The sequence below is a fragment of the Spermophilus citellus genome, assembly GCF_964194105.1.
Source record: "Spermophilus citellus genome assembly, chromosome: X".
Taxonomy (NCBI): Eukaryota; Metazoa; Chordata; class Mammalia; order Rodentia; family Sciuridae; genus Spermophilus; species Spermophilus citellus.
In genome coordinates, this window is record NC_138190.1 from 143,565,185 (window position 1) to 143,592,400 (window position 27,216).

At 50.3% G+C, this 27,216-nt stretch overlaps 2 protein-coding genes and 1 pseudogene across 27 annotated transcripts in view; 1 reads left to right on the forward strand and 2 right to left on the reverse strand.

The window, feature by feature from the left end:
- The window catches only part of LOC308639225 (protein EOLA1-like), a 34,986-nt gene extending 17,393 nt beyond the window's left edge, over window positions 1–17,593 (forward strand). For 21 of the 24 annotated variants that reach the window (XM_081277396.1, XM_081277405.1, XM_081277395.1 and 18 more), the window contains one exon: window positions 1,398–2,341. In XM_081277396.1, coding sequence (XP_081133522.1) covers window positions 1,398–1,834 — 437 coding nt within the window. In that variant the 3' untranslated portion in view covers window positions 1,835–2,341. Of the gene's footprint in view, window positions 1–1,397; window positions 2,342–16,165 lie in introns of those variants that run through there. The other 3 variants (XR_014020022.1, XM_081277409.1, XM_081277412.1) reach the window with 3 other exon arrangements.
- On the reverse strand, window positions 7,365–10,534 carry LOC308639222 (transmembrane protein 127-like; annotated as a pseudogene). The gene has a single exon. The product of its transcript is annotated as a transmembrane protein 127-like (transcript).
- Window positions 16,788–27,216, reverse strand: part of TMEM185A (transmembrane protein 185A) — a 38,886-nt gene continuing 28,457 nt past the window's right edge. For both annotated transcript variants that reach the window (XM_081277391.1, XM_081277392.1), the window contains 4 exons: window positions 24,085–24,168; window positions 20,347–20,523; window positions 19,556–19,679; window positions 16,788–18,442 (listed from right to left, as the gene is read on the reverse strand). In XM_081277391.1, coding sequence (XP_081133517.1) covers window positions 18,198–18,442; window positions 19,556–19,679; window positions 20,347–20,523; window positions 24,085–24,168 — 630 coding nt within the window. In that variant the 3' untranslated portion in view covers window positions 16,788–18,197. The remainder of the gene's footprint in view (window positions 18,443–19,555; window positions 19,680–20,346; window positions 20,524–24,084; window positions 24,169–27,216) is intronic.

Below are 27,216 nucleotides of genomic sequence, written 5' to 3' on the forward strand. Positions count from 1 at the left end.
GGATTGCAAGTTCAAAGCCAGCCTCAGCAAAAATGAGGCACTAAGTAACTCAGGGAGACGCGGTCTCTTAATAAAATACAAAACAGCAGTGGGGGTGTGGCTCCGAGGTTGAGTGCCCCCGAGTTCAATCCCCCATACTCCCCACAAGAAAAGCAGTGAGGGGGCTCACGCCTGGTCACAACTGCCCAATGGTGATGGTGCTAGCTAGCCAAATTCATTGGGGTCCATGTGTCCTGGCGTGGAGAAACTGGGTCAGTCCTAACCTTAAGGAACATCAAGGTGTGAGACTTGTTTCTCTCTCTCTCTGATGACCTGAGGCCACCTTCCTTAAAGCAAAGTCAATCTCTGTGAGACTCTGGAAAAGACAGTGAGGGGAAGGGGAAGCCCATGGAGTGGTGGTCCTGGTTCTTCCCATGGCTGAAAGAAAGGTCACCTGGAGGCTGAAGTCTTGTGTGTTCACGTGCAGATGTTCCCTTTGTCCCCACCTTGACTCCTCTTACCAAGCCTTCACCTCCCTGAGACCAATAACACACACTGAAGAAGAGAGGCACCCTGACAGCCCCGCCTGGGCTTCCTGGGTTGAGGGCAGGCTCAGGGCAGATTTTTGAGGGGCACCTGTCTACTCTGTGCTGGGGGTTCCCTTGATCCTCCCTTGGGGTGCTCACCTTAACCTTTGGGAGGCCCTGGCACCCCTGTCTGTGATAATAAGATGGAGTTCCCTGTGCTCATCTGAACCCACACTGTCCCATCACCACCCTCAACTTCCTGAGAGACCTAGCTCTCTCAGGAGAAGGGAGCAGATGTCACAACCCATCACCCCTTTTAGGGGCTCTCCAGAGCTGACAGCCAGGCTTGCGCCCCATGGATCCTAGATTTGGTGCTGGGGGAGTTCCCCAAGTCCTGTAGTTTGTGCATCTTGCTCATGCCCATGCCTGCCCTTGCTTACTGCCATACCACCTGACAGAAATTGATATCTTCAGACCAAAGCTCCATCTCCATGAACACTCCCCATTTTAGTGGTAGAAGTGACAGTACCACTTAGGGCCTCTCGTGGCTGACCACAGTGGAGAGGCAGACTACGTAGGGTTCCTTGTTTCAAAGCTGGGGATGCCTTCAGTCCTTATGAAGGGTCCATACCTTGGGTCTGGCAGGTCCTAGGATTCCTCTCTGTGCTAACCACATGTGGCTCCCCCTGCTGGCCTATCATCACCTCTTGACCAAGGTCCCTACCCACATAAAACCCCTCAGCTTAACTAGGAGGCAGAAATGAGAGGGATTTGCTTCCAGTGACCCTGCATGGGGCCCCGCAGGGTAGATGACAGGGGAAGCCAGGCTCTCTGAGGTCCCTTCCTTTGGGAGGTATGGCATTCAGTCCCTGTCACCTTGATTCCCGGCAGATGCTGGAATCCTCCCTCTGCTGACCAGCTGTGGCTCCTCTGCCGTCCTGATGTGCTCTCTCACACCAAGGCGTCACCTCCCTGATTTGGAGGAGACAGAAGTGAGGACAGCACATTTGGACACGGCTGCATGGGGTTTCCCCAGGTTAACAGACCAGCAGGTTCCAGGGGCCTCCTTTGTCTGGAGTGTCCTCAAGGTACTCATAGTCACTCCTGACAGGGTCTGGGCCCTTTCCCCTCTGCTGACCTGTAGATACAACTTGCAGGCCAAGGCCACCGTCTCTTGGAAGGTCCAAAGGGGGAAGAAGGTGTGGGATCCCTTCCCCAAAGTCCTGCCTGTAGCCACCCCAGGCTGCCAGCAGGGGCAGTTTTCCCATGTGTGGATCTGGGCTGTTACTGAACTTCCCAGAAGCCCCTGTGATTCCTCCCTCTGCTGACCTGAGAACACACACTTCAATCATGCTCACTCATCCCTGACACCCTGGAAGCACAGGAAGGTGCTGCCTCTGGCCACCCTGCCCTGGCCTGTCAGGGTAGAGGTCCCCCTTTGATCTGGAGTACAAGGCCCCCTCCTTCCTCCCTGAGTCCTCCCGTTGACTCCTGGCAGCAGCCCACTCCTCTCCTAAACTGAGTCCTCCTCCCTCAGATTCCAGAGTCAGAATGAAGGACAGGCTCAGTCTGAAAGCAGGGGCAGGGCTGGGTGCCAGCCATTCTGTGTCCTGGGGCACTCAGTCCTCCCTCATTTCTAACCCTGACTGCCAACAGGCCCTCCATCATTCTACTGAGTCCCTCAGCTCCCTCCAACCCAGATGCCAAAGTCAGAAATCACAGTGCCTGTAAACCTGTCCCAGAAGTGAAAGCACAGTCTGAATCCCCATCCTCTGTGGACCTGAGCATGCTCAGTGAGACCAAGACTCTGACTCCAAGCATTCCTTGAAGATGACTGAGAGGGGCTCACACCCACCATCTGTACCCATGTGCTGCAGAGCTGACCACACAACAGATCCAGATAATTTTCTTGGAAGTATGCTTAATGAACTCAGAGGCACTCTATCCCTGAGCAACACCTCTGGCCCTTTACATTTTGTTTTTAAAGTTTGAGAGAGGGCCTAACTTGCCCAGGGTGGCTTTGAACTTGCCATCCTCCAATCTGAGCCTCCCAAGTAACTGGGATTCCAGATGTGCACTCCACCCCATCCAGATATGGATCATTTGGATATGCTTTATGTTAGATATGGAAAATGAAAAACGTCAAGATAGTGTGGCCAGGGAAAGGGTTAAAAAAAAAGCCATACATTGCTAGCTTTCATCTCTTTCAAGACAAATCCTCTTCAGATGTTGGCTACTGGTGGGGAGAAAGTGTTTCATCAAACCTAGAAAGGTAGTCTCTGAGAAATACTCATCTCTTCCAACATAAATCCTCTCCAAGTGCTGGCCACCGACCTCCAAGCCCCAAACCCAAATTCCTGTCTTCCCAAACTGACACAGTCACAAAATCCCCTCTCCGTATAAACTATATAAGCCCAAACTCCTCCTTTGACCAGTGGCTCATTTTCCACCAGGAAAGTGGGTATACGGGAGATGCAATCATGTTTCTGAATAAAAGGCTGAAATGATCTGTGAAGTCTGCGCCAGGCCCAGACCTTTGTGCTAACACTCTAAGTGGGGCATTTTCAGTTCATACCAAGCATCTCACTTTGTCTTTTCTCTTGCAAGCAATGGCAAGGTCTCTTAACACTCAGCTACACCCACAGCCCAAACCCTGACCCCCAGCCCAGCCTGAGCCCTGTATGCTCCACCAATCTGGAGCACAGGCATCAAAACAAGGTCCTAAGCTCTGTCCAATCCCCCAAAGCAGAACTCAGTGAATGTAAGAATGGGCCAAGTACATGGGGCCTCTTATTGCAGAGAACAGGGATGGGACATGATTCTTTGGGGCCACCCCTATCTCCCCTAGTACTCCTTAGCAAGGCCACAAGAAACTTAAAGAGACCCAACCTCAAAAAATGATAATGATAAGGGCTGGGATTGTGGCTCAGTGCTTAAGTGCCCTGGGTTCACTCCCCAGTACCAAGAGAAAACAAAACATAATAGTTCAGCCCACAGGGGAAAGGGCTGGGCACAGAGGCAGCTTGCTTGGTTTGGGCACCCTCCAACTGGGGTGGGGCCTCCTCCATCCATGCCAGCTAGCAACTTGTCACCCACTGTACCTTGGTACTTACAGTGCAGGCCTCAGGTCAGTTTGTGAGACTGACAGGATCCTCTGCAAAGGAACAGGCTGCCCTGCAATTCTGCCCCCCACCAGAGGGAGCTGCGCTGGCCACAGAGGTAGCCTGGGTGCTTTGCTGAGCCTCCTCCTGGGGCGGGGCCTCCTCCATCTACCCTAAGCTCTCAAATGGCCTCTCAGGGACCCTGCACCCTCCATGCTGAACTAAGCCACTGGGTGAAACTCCCAGGGCCCCCTGTGGCAGAAGGGGTCCCCTGGAATTCTACCACCCCAGCTCCTGGGTTGCGCACCTAAGAAACCCCGGCTGGTTTGGTCATCTTCTGTTTAACAGGGGCCTCCTCAGGACTGCTGCAGTGATGGGTTCCAGTGCTTCAAGCATGGGCTGTAAACCCCAAGGTCCCCTGTGGCTTCGCCCTCACTCTGAAATTCTTGCCCTCACCACAGGGAGCAGGGCTGGCCAAGATGGTTCAGGACCTTCCTCCTAGTGGGAGGGAGCCTTTTCACTTCACCTTCATCCCTCACCTTGACCCCGATGGTTCCCAGACCTTGTCTGCTCCCTGCTGACCTAAGCCAGGTACTTACCGACAATCCCAGGGTCTTGTGCCATGGAACCTGTGGCTCTACAATTCTTTCCTCCCAGGGTTGGGCCAGGACAGTCAGACCTCAGCCCTCACCTTGACCACCCATATACCCCAGGCCCTGTCTGCACCAATGAATTGTGTGGCTCTGGCAAAAGGAGGACACTCCCAGGCTCCCTACAGAGAAGGAGTGCCCAGGAATGCTAGCCCCGCCCCCAGATCAAGGCCGGGAAGAGGGAGCCTGTGTGATTTGCACACTTTCAATTTAGGGAGGGGCCTCATCAGCCCACAGCTCCAGGGACCTCTACCACTTGGCTCAAGGATGCCCTGCAATGCCCTGCAGCACAAAGCTTTGCTCTACAAGTTGGACCGCCCCCCAACCCCCACAACTTCCGGGGAGGACAGCTGGCCAGAGGCAGCCTGGATGGCTTGGGGGCCTTCCTGCTCAGTCCACCCCTGCTCTCACTGGAACACCAGCAACCCCAGGCCCAGCCCTCTCCAGTGACCCCAGCCAGCCCTGTGGCTCTGGCATGGGGCATAACTCCCTGTGCGTCCGCGCAGGACCCGCTGCCCTGGAATTCTGCCCACCCGAGGTGAAGCGCTTGCTGCTCACAGGGCCCACGGGGTTTCGGGAACTTCTCTTGGAGGAGGGGGTCTCCTTGGTCCAGAGCTCCAGGGCCTGCAACACGTGGCTCGAGCATGGGCTGCAAATCCCAGGGTCCCCTGCGGCGGAACGCTCCGCCCTGCAATTCCGCCCTCCTCCCCAGGGACTAGGGCTGGTTGCACTGGCAATCTGCACGGTTTGGGGACCCTCCTGCTGGGCTAGGGCCTCCCCAGTCCACCCTCAGCTCTCACCTGATCACCGCCAGAGCTCAGGAACCATCCACTCTGCTGATCTGTATCTCCTGGCTCTTGCTTCCGGGTGTAACTCCCAGGGTCACCTGTGGCGGAAATGTTCGCCTGAGAATTCTTAGAATTCTGCCCCCTTGCAGGAGGTGGTGGTGCAAGCCTGCAATTCTCCCATGATCCCAGGGGCTCTGGAGGCTAGGGCAGGAGGTTCACAAGTTCAAAGCCAGCCTCTTCAACTTGGTGGTGCCGGAAGCAACTTAAGGAGACCCTGCCTCAAAATAAAATAGTAATAAGGGCTGGGATTGTGGCTCAGTGCTTAAGTGCCCAGGGTTCACTCCCCAGTACCAAGAGAAAACAAAACATAATAGTTCAGCCCACAGGGGAAAGGGCTGGGCACAGAGGCAGCTTGCTTGGTTTGGGCACCCTCCAACTGGGGTGGGGCCTCCTCCATCCATGCCAGCTAGCAACTTGTCACCCACTGTACCTTGGTACTTACAGTGCAGGCCTCAGGTCAGTTTGTGGGACTGACAGGATCCTCTGCAAAGGAACAGGCTGCCCTGCAATTCTGCCCCCCACCAGAGGGAGCTGCGCTGGCCACAGAGGTAGCCTGGGTGCTTTGCTGAGCCTCCTCCTGGAGCGGGGCCTCCTCCATCTACCCTAAGCTCTCAAATGGCCTCTCAGGGACCCTGTACCCTCCATGCTGAACTAAGCCACTGGGTGAAACTCCCAGGGCCCCCTGTGGCAGAAGGGGTCCCCTGGAATTCTACCACCCCAGCTCCTGGGTTGCGCACCTAAGAAACCCCGGCTGGTTTGGTCACCTTCTGTTTAAGGAGGGGCCTGTCATCTGGAACCTTGGTGACACTCTATGGTGTGGCCTTGTCAGTCCACCCTCATCTCTCCCCTTGACCCCAATGGTTCCCAGAACCTGTCTCTCACTGCAGGCCTCAGGCCAAGGCTGTAACTCCCAGGGTCCCTTGCATCAGATCGTTTCACCCTGGAATTCTTTCCCTCACTCTAAGATGCAGGGCTTAAAAAACCATTGCCAGGAAGTATCTGACTCTCTGTGGTGGGACCTCCTCAGACCACCCAGCTCTCACCTTGACACCCACAGGGCCCTGGCCCTGTCTGATCACTCAGCCAATGGCTTTAACTCCCAGCATCCCTTGCGGTGAAAGAGGCTCCCTGGAATTCGCAACCCTCACCCGGTGAAGAGCTGGCCACGGTAGTGGGGTGGTTTAGTCCCCTTGGTTTCGTCACCTTGTCCCCTTCTGTTAGGGCCATGTCCCTTCTTCTGACTCTGTGCCAGAACAAGGTCCTCACCTCCATCTGACACCCCCACAATGAACTCAGTGGATGTCACTTAGGACCACCTGCCTGGGGCCTACCATGGTGAACAACAGGGGCACAACCTGATTCTTCAGGGCTCACCTTCCTTCCTCAGGCTCCTCACTTTGGTTCCTGGCAGAGTCTGGAGCCTTTCCTTGGCCCACTGACAGTCCCCTGCAGTGACAGTGAGGGTGGGGAGTGTCAGACTGACAGCTGGGCCTGCCTGCTTCTCCCAGGTCTGAGAGAAGGACTGGAGCCCCTGTCCCTGTCTGCAATGGCTTGCTCCAGGGGAGCCATGCCTTCCTGGGGGTCCCCTTTTTCAGCTTCCCTGTACTCCACAAACCTGACCTCCCAGAGGTTGACTAACACCAAAAACTGTAATTGTAAGCAGCAGCAAGCAATTTGGCCTACACTAGCTTTTTCTGAGTTGATAAGGACTAAATCCTGGGTCTCACACAGGCTCGGCACGTGCTCCACTACTGAGCTACATGCCCCAGTTCTGTGGGTTTTTTTTTTTTCTTCTTCTTCTTCTTCTTCTTCTTTATAGAGACAGTCTCACAAAATTGCCCAGGCTGGGCTGGAACTTGTAGCTGGGATTATAGGGTTGTATTCCTGGGCCTGGCTAAGTCTTGATTATTGTGAAGTTATCAATCAATTCATAGTTCATGCAGTAGTTTTCATTTGTAATCTGTTCATTAGCAGCCGAGAATAGATGCTGCATCTCTTGCAAATATATGAGTACTTTATAAATACCTCAAGTATGCATGTAGATTATACTGACATTTATCTGTAGATACTTAAACATGTATGCAGATGCATACATGCATGCATTATCTGTGTATAATATATACATTTTATGTGCACATATATACATATTTATGCATGTACATAAGCTATATATAATTACATGTGTCTTTTTTGCGTTTTAATTTTTTCTCCTAGAAAAGATAAACACAACTGGAGGGCTTTTTATGACAAACTATCAGTGTCAGGATGGCAGGGAAAGAAAGGCCAGAGGCGAGGGAAGCCAATAAAAAGTGGGTTCCGAATCATGTGGAACGGTCCACAGGGCCGTGCCCGGGTCCTTATGAGATGACCGTTCACTTTGGCATGCGAGTTTGGTGCCTGGCCTTCTGGCCTGCTCTCTCAGACACCCATACTCAGAGAGAGCTGGCCACACCTCAGAAACCTGCCAATGACAAAGTCAGGACTTGACAGACACACAGACTTATTAACTCAGCTCCTTGGCTCTGTGCTCAGGCATCACTCGGCAGCCTCTCCTGCCTAAGGACGGGGGGGTGCAGGAGTGGGGGCATCACCTCAGGGCACGCTTTGGCATCACAGCAGTGAACTCCAAGCAGCCACTCACTCGTGTGCAGACATGGTCCTCACCCACACAAGCATTTGTCCAGACATCCTTGGTCAATCTGGCCAAAGGCGCCCAGGGGCATGACAGTCCCCTTCTGCCACAGCTCAATGGCAGCATCCATTCTGCATTCTTGCTCCAACTGCCTATCATCTCAAGGATGGGAGGAGACTGGAATATGTTCCCTTTTGAGCTCAGCACTGGACAGGGCTCCAGAGAACTGAGTACGGACAGCTCAGTCGTCTGGATCCAGGCTGAGGGTCTCTCCCATTTTCCCACGTGACGCTCCAGGTCTCAGGCAGAAAATTCTGCTAGATCCAGAGCAAACAGGGTAGCCGGAGCGATGGAGGGCAACAAAGAGCCAGGAGCACACTGCGACCAGAGTACATTCAAGAAGGGGGCAGGGGCATGCAGCGAGCTGTAGCCCAAGTCACATTCTAGGGGACACACGGAGTCTGAAGGCTGCAGGCAGGCCTGTTGCCTGGCCCGAGTCCCTTTGTGGCGACAGGAGGGTCCTGCCCTGCTGTGGCCCCTGTTCCTGAGCTGAGGCCAGGTTCCGTCTCAGTGCCGCAGTCCTGAGGAGCACCACGCAGGCCAGCCAGCCAGGCCACAGTCCTCAGCCCTCTGAGGCGTGCAGCAATGGTTCCACAGGAAGGCCCCAGGGAGCCGCCATTACTGGGAGGAGGGAGCCAGGAGAGAGGGGCTGCATTCTTCTGGGAGATACTCAGGGAGGGCCACCAGGGCTCAGAAGGAGCTGTGGTCCAAACTACTGCAGAGCCCAAAGGGATGGGATTCATTTCTGGAAAATGACAACAGCTTTGTCCCTATTTTAGAAAGAGAATTTGGTGGTTCTTGCTTGGTTTTGTTTTCTTCCTCGCATTTTAAAAGGTGAAGAGGCTGGGAGATGGAGTCCCCTTCACACTGGTCCTATACAGGCACCAGAAGGCCCAGGCTCCTGCCAGGTCCTGCTCTCCTTGCCTGGCTCCCACCACAGAAGCCAGGGTGGGCAGGGAGGGCGGCCCTCTACTCCCTGATGGCGGTGGTTCCTTCTCCCTTTAAGTCAGAGCCCGCGAAGAGAAGTCCAAAGACTAAAGTGCAGAGAATCCTGGGAGTGGGCAGCCTGGGACTAGGGCACTCCAAGGAAGAAGGAGGTGGTCAACCTGGAGCCACAGCTGTGGAACAAGCTCAGAGCCTGGTGACTCGAGCCTGCCAGCACAGTCCCCTTTTTCTCTCGGGCCCTGTTGACAATTTCTCTCTCTGGGAATGTCCACTATTAGCAGCTCCCCAGGGAGTCCTGGTCCCAAAGATGTGGCCCACGATGGGGGAACACTTGTCTGACCATCCCTGGTTGGTAGTGACCCGGCTTTGGGGAGGAGGGACACGTGGACAACCCTAAAGGCAGAATCTCTCCTGGGGAAGGTTTGCTGAGGATGGTCAGGGTCCTACTGGTGAGGCCTGTTGGGGAAGCAGCCCCTCTGGGTGTGAGAGGAGCTGCAGTGCTGGGGGAGGGGCTGTGGAGGAAGAGTCCAGCTGGCATCAGGGTTGTGTAGGCAGGGGGTGGCTGGAATTGGTTGAGGACCTCATACTCTGCGGGATAGGGCTCGTTCTCCTCCATCTCAGACAGCAGCTCCAGAGCCTGCTCTTCTTCCTCCATAGGGTACTGGCGCAGAAGATTGGCTGCGGTGGCCAAGAGTGAGGCTCCACCAGCTCCTGCCACCAGGTAGAAGCTAACTGCAAAGGTGACGCAGACCTGGGAGCCATGGTTCTTCTTATGTCGCTGCTGCTGGGCCAGGATGAGTTCAGAAGCCCAGTAAGAAAATGGGATGACCAATGAAGGTGGCACACTGCAGGACGGTGAGCATATGGGCCACGGCAGAGCCAGGCGTGATCTTCAGGGCTGGATGCTTGGGCCCAAAGACATTCAGAAGGAAGGCGGAGAGGCTGCACAGAATGCCCAGGAAGCAGAAGGCAGCAATGACCCGCAGGAGCAGCACTGTCTGGGGGTTCATGCAGGTCCGGGTGCACGTAGCCCAGTACGTCCAAGACCCCCAGCTCCTGGCCAGAACAGGTGCCTCCGTGGCTGTGCAACCAGGCGGGCTCGGCGAGGGCAGTGCACAGTGCCTTGATAGACAGGGCGCCAGGCAGAGGCTATGCTCCGGCTGCTTGGGCAGAGCGCTGCCTCTTGGACTCCTCCTCTGGCACCCGCTGGGCTGCCCTGCGCCTCCATGGGCATACAAGCCCTGGCCGCCCACCATCGCTCTGCGGTCGCTGCTGAGGGCCACCGACCTCCGCGGGGCTCGCAGAGCCTGCCTGTCCTGCTTAGCAGGCCTCAGGGCTGGAATGGTGCCGCTCGGGTCACGTCATGGGCTTCTTAGCTGCCCGGGGCCGAGCTATCCCAGGCCCCAATCCCACAACGCCCAGACCCACCCAGTCCGATCACAGGTGCCTTTGATTAAAGAATATTCTTTATGTCAAGGTGTGGTGACTCATGCCTATAATCGCAGCAACTTGGGAGGTTGAGGCGGAAAATCCCGTGTTATAGGTCAGCCTCAGCAACTTAAGCCCTAAGCAAATTAGTGCAAACCTGTCTCAAAATTTAAAATCATAAAAAAGGGGTGGGGATATGACTCCGTGGTTAAGTACCCTTGGGTTCAATCTCCAGTACCCTTCCCCTGAAAAAAAGCAGAGATACTTTTTGTGTTAATGATTCACCCTTACTATTCTATTTCTAGTGCATGCTTTCGATTCTGTTAAAATAATAACTGTTTTGAAATGCCAGTCGTCTTAGTCAACTTTTTTGCAGCTGTGACCAAGGGACCCAACAAGAACAATTAGAGGAGGAGAAATTTATGTTGGGGCTCACGGTTTCAGAGGTCTCACCCGGAGGGCGCCTGACTCCATTCCTTGGTGCTCGAGGTGAGACAGAACATCTCAGCCAAAGTGTTTGGTGGAGGAGAGCAGCTCAGACATGATGATCAGGAATCAGAAAGGGTTCTCCTCACCATGACAAAATATGAACTCCAAAGGCACGTCCCCAGTGACTTGCCTCTTCCATGACATCCACTCGGTTAATCCCTATTAGGGGATTGATTCACTGAGTGAGTTAAAGCTCTCATTACCCAGTCATTTCACCTCTGAACCTTCTCACATTGCCTCACACGTGCTCTTGGGGGACATGTCACACGTAAACCATGACACCGGTCCTCCTCCAGTACAGAGGTTTCCGGTGGCTACTAGCAGACACTCTGGATCCTTACTCTCTCCATTCTCCTGCTGTCCCTGGGTTCCTGGCACCTGTGGTGTGATGTACTGCCTCAGATTGTGCAGGGAACTTGCAGCAGCAGCTTGGAAACTGTTCTCCCCCTCATCCTGTCATATGCCACCTATGCAGGTCACAGGCCCTCAGCAACCTCCCTGCTGCAAGCCTATCTCCAAACACACACATTCTTCAGTCTCCTCCAGGGCTTTCACATGTTTATTTCTTAAATGTTTTATCAACATCTATCTTTCTCCACACACACACACACATACACACACACAGTTTTTCAGGGTTGATTTTGGAAGCACAAGGCAGTAGCCCATAATTGACTGTCATTTTGGCAACTACAGATAAGGCACAAAATTATAAAGAACTTAAGTGAAATTGGGAATTTCCCATTATTCCGTAGCCCTCAGTGACTATGGCGCATTGCACTATTTAATTCACTCCTGTTTGGTTATGTTTTTATTAGTGCATTATAATTATACTTAGGAGCGGGGTTCTTTCTGACGTAATCCTACATGCCACTAACATAATTTTCTCGACTTCATTCCCCAGTACTTCCGCTTTCCCTCCCTTTCCCTCCAACTTCCCCTTCCTCTAGTGGTCTGGGAATGTAAGCCAGCAGAGGGAAGGACTGCACAGAGCCCTCCCTCCTGCAGGTGGAAGGAGGGGTTGCTGTCACCATGAGCACATGTAGATGGTTTCAGAACCCACATTAACCCCAGTGGTCTGCATAGTGTCTGAGTGCCTGTGACCTCTGTCCTAAGGTTAGATGGTGCCATCCTGACACCCTGATTTACTGAAGCCTCACCTATGCACCTCGCACCCGTGAGCAGGAAGGAGGAGTCCCTAGTATTTAGGAAACTGGTGGGTAGGGTGGATGAAAGCTGGGGGCCTGGCATGCAGCGGGCATGAGCTTCAGCTACTGACAACAGCGGGCCTTGCCGGGATTGCTCCGGTCTCCGAGCAAAACTGCAGTTAGGAAATGGAAAGGCCGTGGCCCCACAAGCTCTCCCCACATGAAGTGGTCTGAGGAGCCCATTTTCCTTTCCTGGCTGTCCCTTTTTCAGCATAATCCTTGAGATGGACTCACGGACAAGTGAGGGTGAGTGACTGTGTAACTTTGCAGTCCCAGTTCATTCCACCTGTTCACCTGGGGAAGGTGTTGGAGGTGGGAATGTGCATGCAGGGGGCCTGCACCCAGGGGTTCCTGTGCAGCTAGCAACGAGTCTCATTCAGGTCCCAGGGATGCTTCTGGCAGCCTGTTTCTGGGATGGTCTGGTCCTGAGCTCCCCTGGAGGAACTCAGGGGCATCAGGGAAGCCAGTGGTGCTCAAGATGCTGTGGTGCTCCAGGACAGCAGCTCAGACCTGGGTGGCTGAAGGGGTGCATTCCCCAAGCTTTATACAGGGGCCCCTCTCGGCAGCTCAGTCCGGGACCTGGTCTACATGAGGTCTGCCTGGCACTGTGTGGCCTGCCCTTCCCTGGCCTAAATTCCCAGCCTAAATTCTGTGAACCTGGAGCCAGTCTCTGCACCTTGTCCTCAGCCCAGAGAACCTGACTTTGTTGGGGGCAGAGTGGAGTGTTTGGAAAAGTTTCAGGCTTGGCCTATAGTCAGCCCGGCCTGCCGGTCAGTCGAGAGGGATTTGGTTCTTTGCAGGGCCTTTCTTCAGGAAGGTCCTCGGCAGCCCACATTAGTTTTCCTTCCTGTACAGGGAACATACTCACCGTCACAGAGCAGAAACTCAGTCACAGTACAGGTGAAGCAGGCTGGGTCAAAACCATCCACTTTTTTTTTCTAAACATAAGGTTGGTTTTTGAATTTTACTGTAGAAATAAGAGAACAGACTATGGACCTGACGTGAAGAAATGCAGTTCAGAACTCAGAAACTCAAATGGCTCTGCTACCCACGCCCGACCTGCATCAGGAGAACTGTTGCTTTCCCAGGTTGCACAGCTTGAGCTCTTTACCATCAAGAGCCTAAGTACTGCTCTGAAAAAGTTCCCCTGAGGGGCTCCGATTCTGTCCTCACAGTTATCTGCACTGTGGCATATCCCCCATTTCATCCTCACCTTTGCCTCTCGAGTCTACCTGGAAAGTGGAGTTGTCATGAACAGTGTCTAGGGGCAGGGTGGGGAAAGGAGCAGTCGGGAGGGGAAGCAGATTGCATTCTTGGGGGCGCAGGGCCTCCCTCCCATGGAAGGCATGGTTGATATTTGAGGCTGGCTCTCTCTTTTCATGGGGTCTGTCTGGGGCCTTAGACGGATTCCAGCAGCAGTCCTGGAATCTGCCGTGTTTCTATATAGATTGTCCATAAGCAAGGGGCCCACACGATTTAGGAAGAGGCGTTTAAGTGCCCACCTCCCCACGAGATCAAGATCCGTGGGCATGTATAGTGTGGGTGGAGATGGGGAAAGTGGACCTGGTGAGAGTTAAGGAGTTCACAGAGGAGTGCCTCCTAGACACGTGCCCAGGAGTGCCAGATGATAAGGGAGTGGCTGGAGATGGCCAGGCTGGGGGTTACAATGCCTGGTCTCGTCCATCCCCGTTTTGCCTTTCTCTTAGCTGCTCTTCCCACCTCTCACTGGCCTCTCTTGCATATGCTGTGGAGTTCAAAGCAAAGGACAGGGAAACCACTGGCTTCTGGGGTGTTGGTGTTCAGGCTCTCCCCACACTTGAGTTCACAGCATTTTGATGTCCTAACCCAAGGTTCTCTAGGGTAAGAATGTGTGTGCTTTTTGCCTGCGATCATTAAGGGAAATCACAAATGGAATAGACTCCCTGAGCACAGCATGTGTTTTCAGTTTGAGAGCCCCCAGGTGGACAGAAGATTCCTCCCAAGTGGAAATGTGACATTGTGACACATCTGTGTGATGACCGAAAAGAAAGAAATGTCACCAGATCCAGCAGCTGGCATAAAGCCAAACATAAATCCTGTAGGGCAGACCTGAGTGGGCTCCCTCTAATCAAAACCTGCAGGACTCCCTGGGAGTCTTGCACCTTCACTGTAATGATAAGGGTGCGGTTCAGACCAACTCAAAGGGAGGCTTGACCTCCTCCCACCTATTTGAAGAAGATCCCGTTAAACAAAGCACACCACCGCCAAGGGAACCGTGTCAGCATGACCAGGAACCCAGTGTCAGTGTGAATGTTGGGCCGCAATGCCAGGTTTTCATACTTGCCAAGTATTTAAAGTGGGAACGTTGTCATAAGCAAAATAGAGTCAGTCACCTGGGTCCACCCAAACCAAGGTGGGAGTGAATGAAGGAAGGGTTCTTACTCACCATGGCCAGAGACTAACCATCACCAAAGACTCCCAGAACCTGGTGCTGGCTCAATGGTGACCACAACCTCCTACAAAATGCACTCGTGCAAGGACATCTGCCCAAACCACAAGGCAACAATTCCTTTGCTACTGGTCACTGTGGAAAGACATTGTCATGTCTAGTTTCCATGCATCATCCTCGTCTTTGTCACCTTGCAGAACGTCCATTGCCTGACCTCACTCTTGGAATCTGCACGCAGTTTGCCGAGGCCCATGAATTTCCACTGCAACTTTGGCTCTTCCAGTGCCCAAATGCACTTCCTGTTGATTCTACTCTGCCCTCTCTGGACAGAGGCTGTCTGGGGAACTGAACTGAACCCTAATCCACTGGAGTTTTGTCTTGGTCCCTGCATTACTCCAGGGCCTCATGGTGCTAAAGTCTCTACCGTGAGAGCCAAAGATAGCCCAGGGTGTTGCTAAACTGAAAAGAAAGACGTGACAGATACCTCGGGCACTTTTGTGCACACAGATTTCTCGTGCTTTTTGTTGACCAGCATGTGTCTGACTCAATGCTTTCACCTCTGGTGGTCCACCAAGGGGGATACATCAGACCACTGCTGGTGCCTGGCATGTATTCTGAGACACAGTAGCAGTTGGGACAGCAGCGTGGTGAAATGCAGAGAGGAGGGAACATGGCCACAGTGGTAGCAGGTGCCGCAGCCGCTATAGGCACTTGAAGAAAAGGCACACTCCTGGGCCTGGGCCAGAACCCTGGCCTCTCGGATCCTGTACCTCACACCTAGCCATACTCACCGATGGCTTGTCCTTGGTTCAATTTGATCTTAACACCACCCCAGGACATCAAAGGGGTCTTGGGTTCCTTGGTGGTGACATCACGACCTGCCTGGCCAGTGTTCTCATAGACAGCCCAAGCAGACCACCAGCCATGGACACTCTGGTCCACACAAAGGCATCTCCACAGGAAGGATCTCAGCAGTGCCCATTAGTGTTCAAGGTAACCTGCCAAACCTTAAGGATGAGCCATGGACAGCCCCCATTTCCTCCAGCTCCTTTGGCCAACAGGGTCCAGGAAGGACTAACAAGGTGGGTGCTCCTTCCCAAACTACTGGCCACACGTTCCTCGAGAGAATCGATGTTCCTGATGCACAGCCAATTCTAGGATGGCTCCCATGTTTCCAGCTGCGGCCCCGCCATCCTTTGACACTCCAAGCCACAGGGGCCAGTGGCATCCTCCACAGAGACCCTATTAACATAGTCACGTAACATGTTGGTCGGGAGGAGACAAATGGCAGGCAGGTCGCCACTTGAGCACACGGATGACCTGTTAATGTCACAGCCCACAGAGGTGTAGGTGTCCCGCTCCCTGCCTCTCTTCAGTCTGTACCCGTGCCACACCACACAGACCATGTGGGTCTTTGCAGTCATGGTGGGCCAGGTCATCTGCCATTTCGCTTGACATACAGGCCTTATTAACCCTGACCAAGAAACACATCCATATGGACAAGTGTTGGTTTATGCCCAGTATTAGATCTCTGCAGTCATTCTTGTGCAGTGTAGCACTGGACGGTCCAGAGGGAAACGTCCCATCTGAAGCTACCTCCAAATCACATTGGCCACACATGCAAGGCCACCTCCCACAGACTGTCCCCACTCCGCTGTGGGCATGGCACTCCATGGTGTTCCAGGCATTTCCAGCAACCAATAAGTTCTCCACACCTGGGACCTCTGGACGCCAGGGCCTGAGGCCCAGGGCACAGTGGGTAAGGTTCTGGGATGTGCAAGCAGACAGCCCATGTCACCATCTTTACCCAGGATTTCCTAGCTGTGTTCTTGGACACATTAGCTGACCTCTCCTGGCCTCCATTTCCTCACAGGGAGAAGAGTTTTGGCATCTGCCTCCCAGGGTTGGGGATTCAAGGGGCACACAGGAGCAGCATGGCACCTGGCAGTTGAGTCACAGCCTCCTCCGACGTTAATTAATTCCTCTGCACAGCGAGTCTGAAATCCAATGTGCTCAAGAAGGAAGGATTCATGTGTGCCCTGTGCTGCCTGTGGGAAATCCTTCAACCAGCAGCAACTGTGGCTTTCCTCTTCTGAAAGGCCACCCGAGTTAAGTTGTCACTGAAGTGGAGGGGCAGCTCGGGCGAGAGAGAAACACAGAGCATCTGGGAGGTAAGCAACTCTCTGCTACCCACACGATCAAAGTGAGTGCCCCAGGGCCCCTACAAAGGCAATTCCATGTGCACACTGCCAGCCAGCTCAGGGACAATGAGCAAAACCTCCTGAGATCTAACGATGGCAGTGTGGCATTACCCAGACAACCCCAGAATCTTGACCACTCCCTCTTTCCCTCTGTACACCCCTGGCACTGTCCCTCATGGAGAGACTCCTTATAAAAGACATTCCCACACCCCTGCCAGTCTCGGCTGCCTTTGCCACTGGCTAAGCACAATTCCTGTTCCCCAGCTGTCTACAAAACAAGATGTACTCGGTGAATATGTAAAACAAGGAACTGGTTTATTGAACAACTACAGGGAGCAAAAATAGTGGACATAACTACATTTTTTACACACCAAGCAGGAAAGGTATACCATTCCCCCCTTTCCTCTGATATATAGCAGACTGGCAACGGGCCAGCGCCAGGGGCAGAGTCAGGGACGTGATGGACTTCCATTAGGCCTGCTTGAGGCCATTTAGCAGTTGCCCACATGAAAACCTGCACTTGCCTCTTGAGCGGGCTCATCGATGGTCCTCTCCACCCACCTGCACGAAGGACCTATTTGATTCTCGGCAGAAGGCTACTCCACTGGCAGGACTGGACGTGTTCTGGGCTGTCACAGCAGAGGAGAGAGAAAATGTGCTCACAGGTGACAGAACTGGCCAGGTGTAAAGTGCTCTCCTTGCCGGCAGGCAGAATGCTACAGACCCCAACCCCCATGGGAATCTGTGAAAGTGTCTGCTCCTGGCAACCTTCCCTCGTGTCTTGGCCCGAGCACTGCTTTCTAGGTTATTCCCAGCCTGATTTCCCCAACGTGAGGAAACACACAGGTCATTTTCTGCTTGCTGTGGCTCTGCTGGCAGGAGCAGGGCTATGCACGTGACAGAATTCCAGGTGTAAGTGGTGATGTCCTGTGAAGGCCCGGCACAACTCTGAGGTGGGGCGGGGCTGGCACCGACTTCACCTTCTGCAGCAGAACACGTCCGTCTCGGGCACAAGCTCGTAAAAAAATACTTTAACAGAGTATGCTGTACAGAACTAGGATTTGACAATGTATATTACAATGCTAAAATATTCGTATAAATACTATACAGGCATGGAGTCACTCCACTGGGAAGGGCTCACGGAGGAGGCCGTGGAAACCACTGTCAGCACGCCCTCCACTGCAGGGACAGGGCTAAGCATGGCGGCGGGGCTGTGCGGAAACACCAGGTACACTCGGACCCAGTTACAGTCCCCACTGCCGACCTGCAGCGGGACAGCTCAGAGCTGTCCAGGGAGGTGGCCCTGTAGGAAACCACTTCCACCAACACTTGCCACAGGAATTTCAGCCCTGTGAAGCTGTCCTGTAGACAGAATCTCCCCCTGCAGGTCTCAGGAGCAGCCATTCCCAGGTGGTACCATGGGCAAGAGAAGATGCCTTAGGCACCCGCTCTCACGGAATTGGGTTCTTCTCTCTCCTTCACGGCCCCTGGCATCATATCCACAGACACCCCCAACCCCCGGCCACCTCTGTATCCCAACGTGGTGAGCAGCTGATTGGCACTGAATGCAAACGAGGCATGAGATGGACATCCCTAGAGGCCCAGCTCCACTCGGGGTCTCGGGGAAGGAGGGTGAGGGAGAGGCAGAGGGAGGAAGGGAGCGTGCGTCCCAGTCCACTCATGCTCTGGCCCTGCCAGTGTCCTTTAGTCTGGCATTTCGATATTTAACTTGGGAGGGGGCAGGACGTATTTTCCAGGGCTCTGTGTAATAACCACCCTGGCCTTCTTGCGAAACATAGGGGCGATTTTAGGAGGCTCTGGAGCTGGGATTTCATCAGTTTCTTCGTTGTCTTCATGGTGGAGATCATAGGAGATGTTTCCATACTCTCTCAAAAATGGGAAGACTTCAAGCAGAAACTGGCAGAAATCTTTGCGAATACCAAACCACCCTGAAAAAGAAGAATTTTCCTTTTCAAATGCTAGTCTCTGTGGATTTTCTTGTTGTTCTCTTTACTCAACAGGAAGCTTTACTCTCACTATGTAATGCTTCCCCAGCATCCTCGGAGATGATGGCTGACCAGGCTCTGCAGGGCCAGTGGAGGAAGAATTAATCCCTCCGGCCCCAAGGTTCTCAAAGTGAGGATCCAAATTCTCGGCAAGGACATTCCTGGGGCGCTCTTAGGATGTGATTCTGCAGCTCAGGGGTTAGCCTTCCTGATTCAGAAGCATGGGGGTGGGCTGGGCTAGGGTTGGGCCAGGAACACCACTTGAGCTGGCCCTCCAGGGATTCGGCTGGGCACTAGAGCACACGAACTACCGCTCATGGCCCTCCTCAAAGTCACTTCCCTGAGGTCAGCTTTCCCTCTCTGCATCTCAGGAGACTTGGCTCAGTGCTGGCTCTCCCAGGACAAGAGCAGCAAGCATGGCTTGGGCTGCTCTTGGCAGTACCCCGGGCTTCCGCAAGGGCAGTGCTCTGGGTTCCATGCACTGGTGCTCACTGCCTTGTAAGGAAGGACCCTCTGCAAAGATGATTTTGAATCCATGTGTCAGCATGCAGGAAGAGATGCAGAGTGTTCTGGCCACGTACAACTGACCAGAATCTGTGATGTCCACACTGACACTGGGGAGGGGAGGCACAAAAAGAGACCTGGGAGGATTCCCCAGGTTCTCTGGGCAGACGAGGACTTTTCATCTAGCCTCACGAGACCTGGGTTGCAGAGGAGGGCACAGGAGCTCGGAGAGCCAGCCTGCCTTATATGGTCCTGCCTGTAATCAAGGCATGCACAGCCTGGAGGAGAGCTGTGGTGCAGGCCACTACAAAGCAAGGGTGACAGCTGCCCTTGCCTTGGGAAGTGCCTGACCTTCTTCAGCCCTAGAGTCCCCATGGCTATTCCTAAATCAGAGCCCTCTGAGTCATCCTTCCATAGAGCAGAGCCCCTCCCCCTTCTCTCTCTCTCTCTCTCTCTCTCTCTCTCTCTCACACACACACACACACACACACACACACACACACACACAAACACACACACCCCTCCAGTGCCTCTCAGGCACAGAGTACGTACAGTGGTTTCCACCCTTCTGTCCGAATGTGGTTGCCATCAGTGTGATCAACGACAGCCACAGGGGCACAAATATTGGAATGCAAGAGAAAGCATTGTGGCCATCCAGTTTATGAACCAGCAAGATCTGGAGAAAGAGACACAGTCAGGGTCCTATCAATGTGTCACTTGGAAAGGGACAAAGTCTGAAGCTGCCCCACTACACACCTCCTCCCTTATTACGTCTCGGAAGAGGGAGAGTCACATGGCAAGGGCAGAAATGCATGCTTCCTGTGGGGAGCAACCAGGTGCCCGCTGGCCTGCTTGTTCAGAACCAAGCAAAAGTCCATCCACTTGGAAAACTGTCACCACCAGCAGAAATGCATGCTTCCTGTGGGGAGCAACCAGGTGCCCGCTGGCCTGCTTGTTTGGGACCAAGCAAAAGTCCATCCACTTGGAAAACTGTCACCACCAGGGGTTTCATGGGAAACATTCCTGGTGTTGGTTGTAAGGAGCCAACTGTGTCCACTGTAGAATTCTCTACAGGACTCCAATACATAGTGATGACTTCAAACTCTCCCTTCCTAAAAGCAGAAGGTGCACGCCTCCAGATGCATGGTGGCTGGAGAGGTGCACGGCTCTCTGCCCTGTGCCTAGGAGAAAGAGAGGACCTGGCCATGTCCCTGCCCTTCTCTGCAGACCTCCACGGGGCACACCGCCATGTCAAGGGCTGGCAGGCTGCCTTTCCAGGTAGGCAGGATGTCGTCATGGGGGAGGGTGGGCTTGGGGGCTGGACAGATTTCCCAGGTGCTTACCTCGAAAGTAAGGAGAGGCACGACGATGGTCATCCAGCTAAGTGCCATGGTGATGTGCGTCCTGCGCTGTTCTGCAATCACATCCATGGAGCGCAGGAACAAGACCGACCACACGATGTAATAGAGGACCACGAGGCACAGAAAGGACATGAGGATCCACAGGGGCACACACACCACCTGCGGGGAGAAGCAGACAGGAGATGTCTTTAGAGCTTCTGCCCAACCTCCAGTGGGTGCCACTGTCATCACCCTGCTGGTCTCTCAGTTAAGACAGTGCAAGCCTGACTGAGGACAGTCCCATTGCCCAGCACTGCTGTGAGGGCAGCATGGGAAAGAAACCTGTAGCATGTTTACCACGGGGCCTGCTGCAGGATACACTATGTCCCAGGCACCTCTTCTTTGGGGGAAGGTGTTGCTTCTGGGCCTTGGCCTCTGGGTTCCTAGTCTTCACTCACAGTCCCCACTCCCTCACTCAGGACTCCTGTGCTCAGTGTCCCAGTCCCTGCTTCCCACTCACTCCCACTTCCCCTCCCTCACACATGCAGTCCGGCCCCTCCTGCCTCTGCGGCAGGACCATGTCCTCCAGCACCTTTAGCGGCCTAGGCTTCTAGAGATCCTATACCCCCTCCAAGTTAGTGACCTTGGCAGATTCACGCTGGCTGCATCGTGCTACTCCAACCTTGCCACCATGCCAGGCATGCTCTGTGTCTGCATGTAGTGGTCCCAGCAGAATGACATTGCCTCACCCACACTTGAGCCCACAGGAGAAGCCCTGGGGGCATAGCCTGGCCAGCCTCCCTTGACATCTCCCCACCCTCCTACCCTGACCCCTCAGGCTACTTTTCCCTTGTTCCTTTCTTTCCTTAGGGATCATACAATAGAGCTGATTGGTTTGGGGCATAGACTTAATGATTTCTAACAACTGTACCTATGTATAGCTGTAGGTGGCACATATAATAGTACTGTCACCCTATAAAACTTCCTTATGTTGCTCATTTCATTGTTACTTTATCACCCCATCATAACCCTGATCTGTTACTGATCTGTTTTTAGTCACTGTACTTTTGTTTGTTTTTCTAAATGAGAATATTGTATAGATGGGATTATATACCAAGTACTTGAGACTATCTTCTCCCAATTAGCATAATGTCTTTGGAATTCATCTAAGCTCTTCATATAGCCACAGGTTGTCCCCTTTCATTGTTTATGACATTCCACTGTATGGATGACCAGTTTATCACACTACTTGCTGAAGTTAGTTTCTAACTCCTGGTATCACAATCAGTGCCACTATAAGGCTTTATATCTTTTTTTTGTGTGTGTGGTTTTATATTTATAGTGCTAGATCACATGGTAAGTACATGTTTAACTATATAAAAATTGCCAAACTACTTTTCAGAGTGCCTAAACAGTCCTGCTTTCCTGGTAGTAATGCAGGGATATGCCCCTTTCTCTGCAGTATCTCCAGCACTTGCTATTGCCAGATTTTCTTTTTCATCACTGTGATTAACGTGTAGAAGGACCTCACCATGGTTTTATTGTCCCTTTCCCTGAGAGGTAATGGTATTGAGCATCTTCCTATGCGTAGTAATCATGTATATATCTTCTTTGTAAATTATCTGTTCAATTCACAATTTTGTCAATTTTTAAATCAGGTGTTTGTTTTCTCATTGTTGAGGGTTTTTTTTTAGTAATCTTCCTATGTTTTGAATGCAAAAAAAAGTTTTGATAGTTAAAAAATATGTCTCCCAGTCTGTGACTTGTCTTTTATTTCATTTTAATTTTAGGAATTCTGAATTTCTCTTTCTTTGTTTTGTGAACCACATTACCGGCGCCATTTCTTTTCTTTTTTTTTAAATTATTGATAGATCTTTATTTTATTTATTTATTTATATGTGGTGCTGAGAATCAAATCCAGTGTCTCACACATGCCAGGCAAGTGCACTACTGCTGAGCCATAGCCCCAGCCCTATCGGCACCATTTCTACAAACTCTTCACCTAATTGTAGGCCCTAAAATTTTTGTCCTATCTTTTCTTCTAATAGCTCTAGAGGTGTACATTTTAATTTTAGATCTATGATTTTTAATAGATGATTTTTTCCTCTTCTTGATTAGCTTGAAGTTCTTGATTGTAAGTTCTGCTAAAAACTATATGTAGTTTGTCTTTCTCCTTCTAAAGCACAACTGTGATGACTTATTTATTGGATTTCCTTTCATGGGTGGCATGACAGGGATCTTAACAGCCTCATTTGCTTTCACTTGGGAGATATGTAATCTGACTACTTCATGCACTAGAAGCTATACAGGATTGAGGGTTTAAAATCCCTGTGTTCACTTGTGCAAATATATTCAAAATTCCAAATCTATTTTTTTTTCCTGATTGTACCTTATACTAAGAGCTTTGTCTTGGTTGGAAGCAGTTTTCGATCAAATTACCATTTTCTAGATGTATCACCCTGAAGATGAAGGATGGATGCCTAAGCAACATTTTTCATTACGTTTTATCAAAGACTTTGAGTGAAAGAGGTAAATCTCATATTTCCTTATACTTTGGAGTCCATGCTCCCTTATTTTCTTCCATGTACTGAAATGAATACTTTTCTTTTTTAACTATATGTTTTATTTGGTATTGTATGCAAAAGTGCACAATCAAGCAGCAGGGAAAATAAAAGCATGTCCCAGAAGCCATGGAATACTCCTGCCTTTGCTCCCAATCTTCTTTCTATGCACTCACTAGTTGAAACAACACTACATTCTCTAATTTGTGGCTTGCAATTTACCTGTGTATCCTTCCCTCCATCCACACATGCACACCTTCATTTACAGTCAATTTTAACCTGATACTCATTAAATGAAAACACAGTTTAGAAGCTTGAGTTATGATCCCACCCCTAGCAAGAGTGTAAACTGGTACAGGTTTTTGACAAAGCAAGGTGGCAGCATAATATTTGTATTTAAGAATCTTAAAAATCTCCAACCCTATAGCCCAGTAATACTGTTTCTGGAGAAATTCCTAAGGAGAGAGTAAACATACCGACAAGAATTTTTATGCATCAAATTATATACTTCAGATTACGCAGGAGTATAAAATTCTAATGTTTATAGTATAGTAAGATAACTATGGTTAACAAAAATGGATTGAATATTTCATGCTGCTAGTAGAGGAATCTGACAGTTCCCAACACAAAGAAATGATAACTATCTAAGGTAACAGACATGCCAAATACACTGATCTGATCATTACCCATTGTAAACACTATTGGAATGTCACACTGCACCCCTAAATATGCATATTATGTGTCAATTAAAACTTTTAAAAACTTAAATACATATATGTGAATATATATATGATATATGTGTGTGTGTGTGTGTGTGTATATATATATTTACACACACATATATGTAAATGTAAATGTATATTGCCAATGCAGCATGTGTTAAAACTGCAAACACTGGCAACAACAGAATTATTTATAAATGATAGTATGATAGATATAACTGAAGAATGAATCAACTGAATTTATATAAAAAATCAGGATATAAAACTTTACATTGAGTATAATTTTTATATAAAACAAGGGAATATAAAATACTAATCATATTATCTCCTAGTGACAGTATTATAGGTGATTATTAGTTTATTACCTATACTTGTCTGTCTTCTCCAAGTTTCCTACAATGAACATGAATTACTTTTATAATGAAAGCATTTATTTAAGGATTTAAAAAGTTACATACAAGCCAGGGCCAGTGGATGATCTTGTCCAGTCTTAAGGCAATGAATATAAACTGGAGAATGTTGACAGAACACAGGATTTCTAACTACAAATGAAGAGAAGAATTGGTTAAACTATAAGTTGCATTCAATACTACAGTTAAAAAAAGTTATAAAAGGCAATGCAAACTGTAATACAGTAAAACTATATTGCATTACATTGGAAACTCCTTATTTTCCACATGAGAAGAGCACAGCAATGCTATACCAAAGAGAAATGTGCTCCTACCTCATCCCTCTGCTTAGTGCTTGCCCTGGCCTTTTTGTGAGTAAAGGCCTGATCATTGCTGGCTCAATGATGATCTTGTTTCTAGGTATAGTGAGAAAGAAAGGCAATCCACAGTGAACCCCCCATGCTTCCTTCCTGTCCCTATCTACAATCATCTCTATTTGTAACCACCCTTGTAGTTCCTTTTTCTTATATCCTGGACTCAGCTCTACATCCCATACCTTCCTTTTCAGCTCCTTGAGGACCCTGTCATATCAAGCCATTAATTATAGATTTTTTTACTGCATCATTTATCTTACCTATATCTTTGATGCTTTCCAGCAAGAAACAAGTTAAACATTTCCCATTAAAAGCAAAAGCAACCCCAACTCCAAATAATCCCACCTCCCATGATTCAGTAACCCTCTCAGCCTTACTTCCTTTTTCTACTAGAGCCCAGCTTTGTGAGAAAGAAATGGTTATATGAGCCCCTACTGCCTTACTACCATCCTAATCCCCCCACCATGTGATCTGGCCTCTGCCTACATCACCACCCCATCAGGAAACTGCCTTCATCAATGTCACCAATACCAGGAGGCAGCAGAACACTTACACTCACATCCTCTTAAATGTCTCTCCATATATGCTATGGCTGACTATTCCTTTCTTTTTGTACCTCTCCTTCAGAACTTCAAGGATTCCACTACATAGTCTTGGCAACCTCTAAGTGCTCTGACACTTCTTTCTTAGGTTCTTTCTGATGCTACTCAGAACCTAAAACTCAGCCTTTTCATTCACTCCATTCTGGGTATTGAGAAGTTTCAGTCACTCCCCAGCTTGTATTACGGCCTAGTGGTCGGTTCTCAAAACTATCTCCAGGCTAGCCTTCCTGCTGTGCATCAGACCCAGCTGCAACAGATGTCACTAGGAACTAGGCTTTCCTAGGGGCATTATGAATGAAGCTGGTCCCCAACTGAGGTTGTTACCCCCAGCACTTTAAACCCTGTCCTTCTCCTTTCTTTAACTGTAAGTCACCATAGCATCCTGATTCCCCAAATCACAAACCTGGGAAGTGCCCTCTGTTTTTTCCCCCACACTCATATTCAATCACCAGCACCTGTCCATTCTCCTATCTAAACTTCTCTTGAGCCTGCCCCCCACTCTTTATCCTGATCAGGACTACCTCACTAGGCCTCCAATGTCATCAACCCCGCAAAGCACTTTCATAGCTCTAGCTGGATGACCCTCTGTCCAAATGGCCTCTGGGGTGCTCCTCTTTTTGGAGAAAGTCCTTGTCTTTGTCTATAGAACAAAAATCTGTGACCTGGCCCAAAATTCTCAGTCCATAGGACATTTGGTGACTTTGTAATTCTTTCACAGATCTCTTGGCCAAAAGAAATAACTAATAGTTCCATTGAATTAGGAAATTAGGTATAAATTTAGTATTTCCATACTAATCCATTTGAAAAATAAATAAATCACCTAAGTCAAAAGAAAAATATAATTATATTATTTTTAAAAAGCACACAAAACATATTCCTACTGAGATTTTGTGCCTACTAGGTGGTGCACAATTTCCCAAATCTTGGAATTAGATATGGCACTTCCATTTTCATTACCCATTCTTCTGCTGCATTTTCCCATTAGTGCTAGCTTTTAATCATAGCAACTGCCAAAAACTCAGCTCTCTAAAGATACAGTATTCAAAAGGAATGGGTGTGAACTAATAATACAAATAAAACTGAGCTAGTGGTTTGTGTGGTATCCCAACGGATGTCAAGGATCAGTGTTTCCTTCAAAAGTGTCCATTATCCTTGAGTACGCTAAGGTGCCTGGAGCATGCCTTGAGTGATGAGGGTGTAGCTTGTTTAGCCCCACACCTGCGTGCAGGTTTCCTTTCCCCCAGAAGTGTGGACTTCCATCTTTATGCTCTAGTCACATATGAGCTACTCTGGAGTCCAAGAGGGAGGACAGATTGGGATGAAGCTAAATAAGAAATCTTGAGCTGATGCAGAAAAGTGAGTTCTGAAATAGGAATTTAGGTGACAATAGCTTCCTGAGGGTTAGCAGAAGCAGGCATGTCAAGAAGATCATTCCAATTAAGTAAGAATAGTGAGGAGAAAGAGAAATGTTAAGAAACAGCAATTCATAAGGAGGAGAGGGCGGAAGAACTCAGCAAAGGAATCCAAGCCAGAGGCAGCCAGAGGGTCCAAGGATCAGAAGCCAGGGAAATGCCAGTCAAGAAACACTCTGCAGTGTTGGAAGCTCCAGGACGAAAAAGATGAGGACTACCCGATGCCCACTGGAACTTGGCCTTGGGCACTCATGCCAGGTCCCAGAAAACAGGGCTGATCAGAGATCAGGAGAAAGGAACAGAGCACTAAGGATAGAATAGCAGATTTCAAGAAGCTTGCCTGTGAACAGGAAGGAGAAAGCACGAGAGTGTAACCCAGGCCTCAGAGGGGCTTGCTCTAGCTGCTTTCTTTTCTTTTTCAGATGACAGAGAGCAAAGTTGGTGTAAGTTTGGCTAAGATCCAGAGCACTGAACGGATATGTCCACAAAAAGGGAAGGAAAAAAACAGACTGCTCTTTCAGATGGGCAGAGTGTTTGTGAATGGCCCTGGAATATGAGACACATACAGATATTAGCAGGCTGCACAGATACCATGAGGGTCTGCTCAATGCTGCTCAACTTCATTTTAATTACTGCATTCCAAGAAGCCACATTATAAATTTGTTTTCTAATTGTACCCCTCATGAAATTTTAATACCACAGATATTTGGTAGGTAATGTACTGCATGCATGCCTGCACTTTATTCATAGAAAGAGTAAGTGTTGGGAGTGACAAATAATTTATTGCTTTGAACTCCATAGCCTTGGACAGCT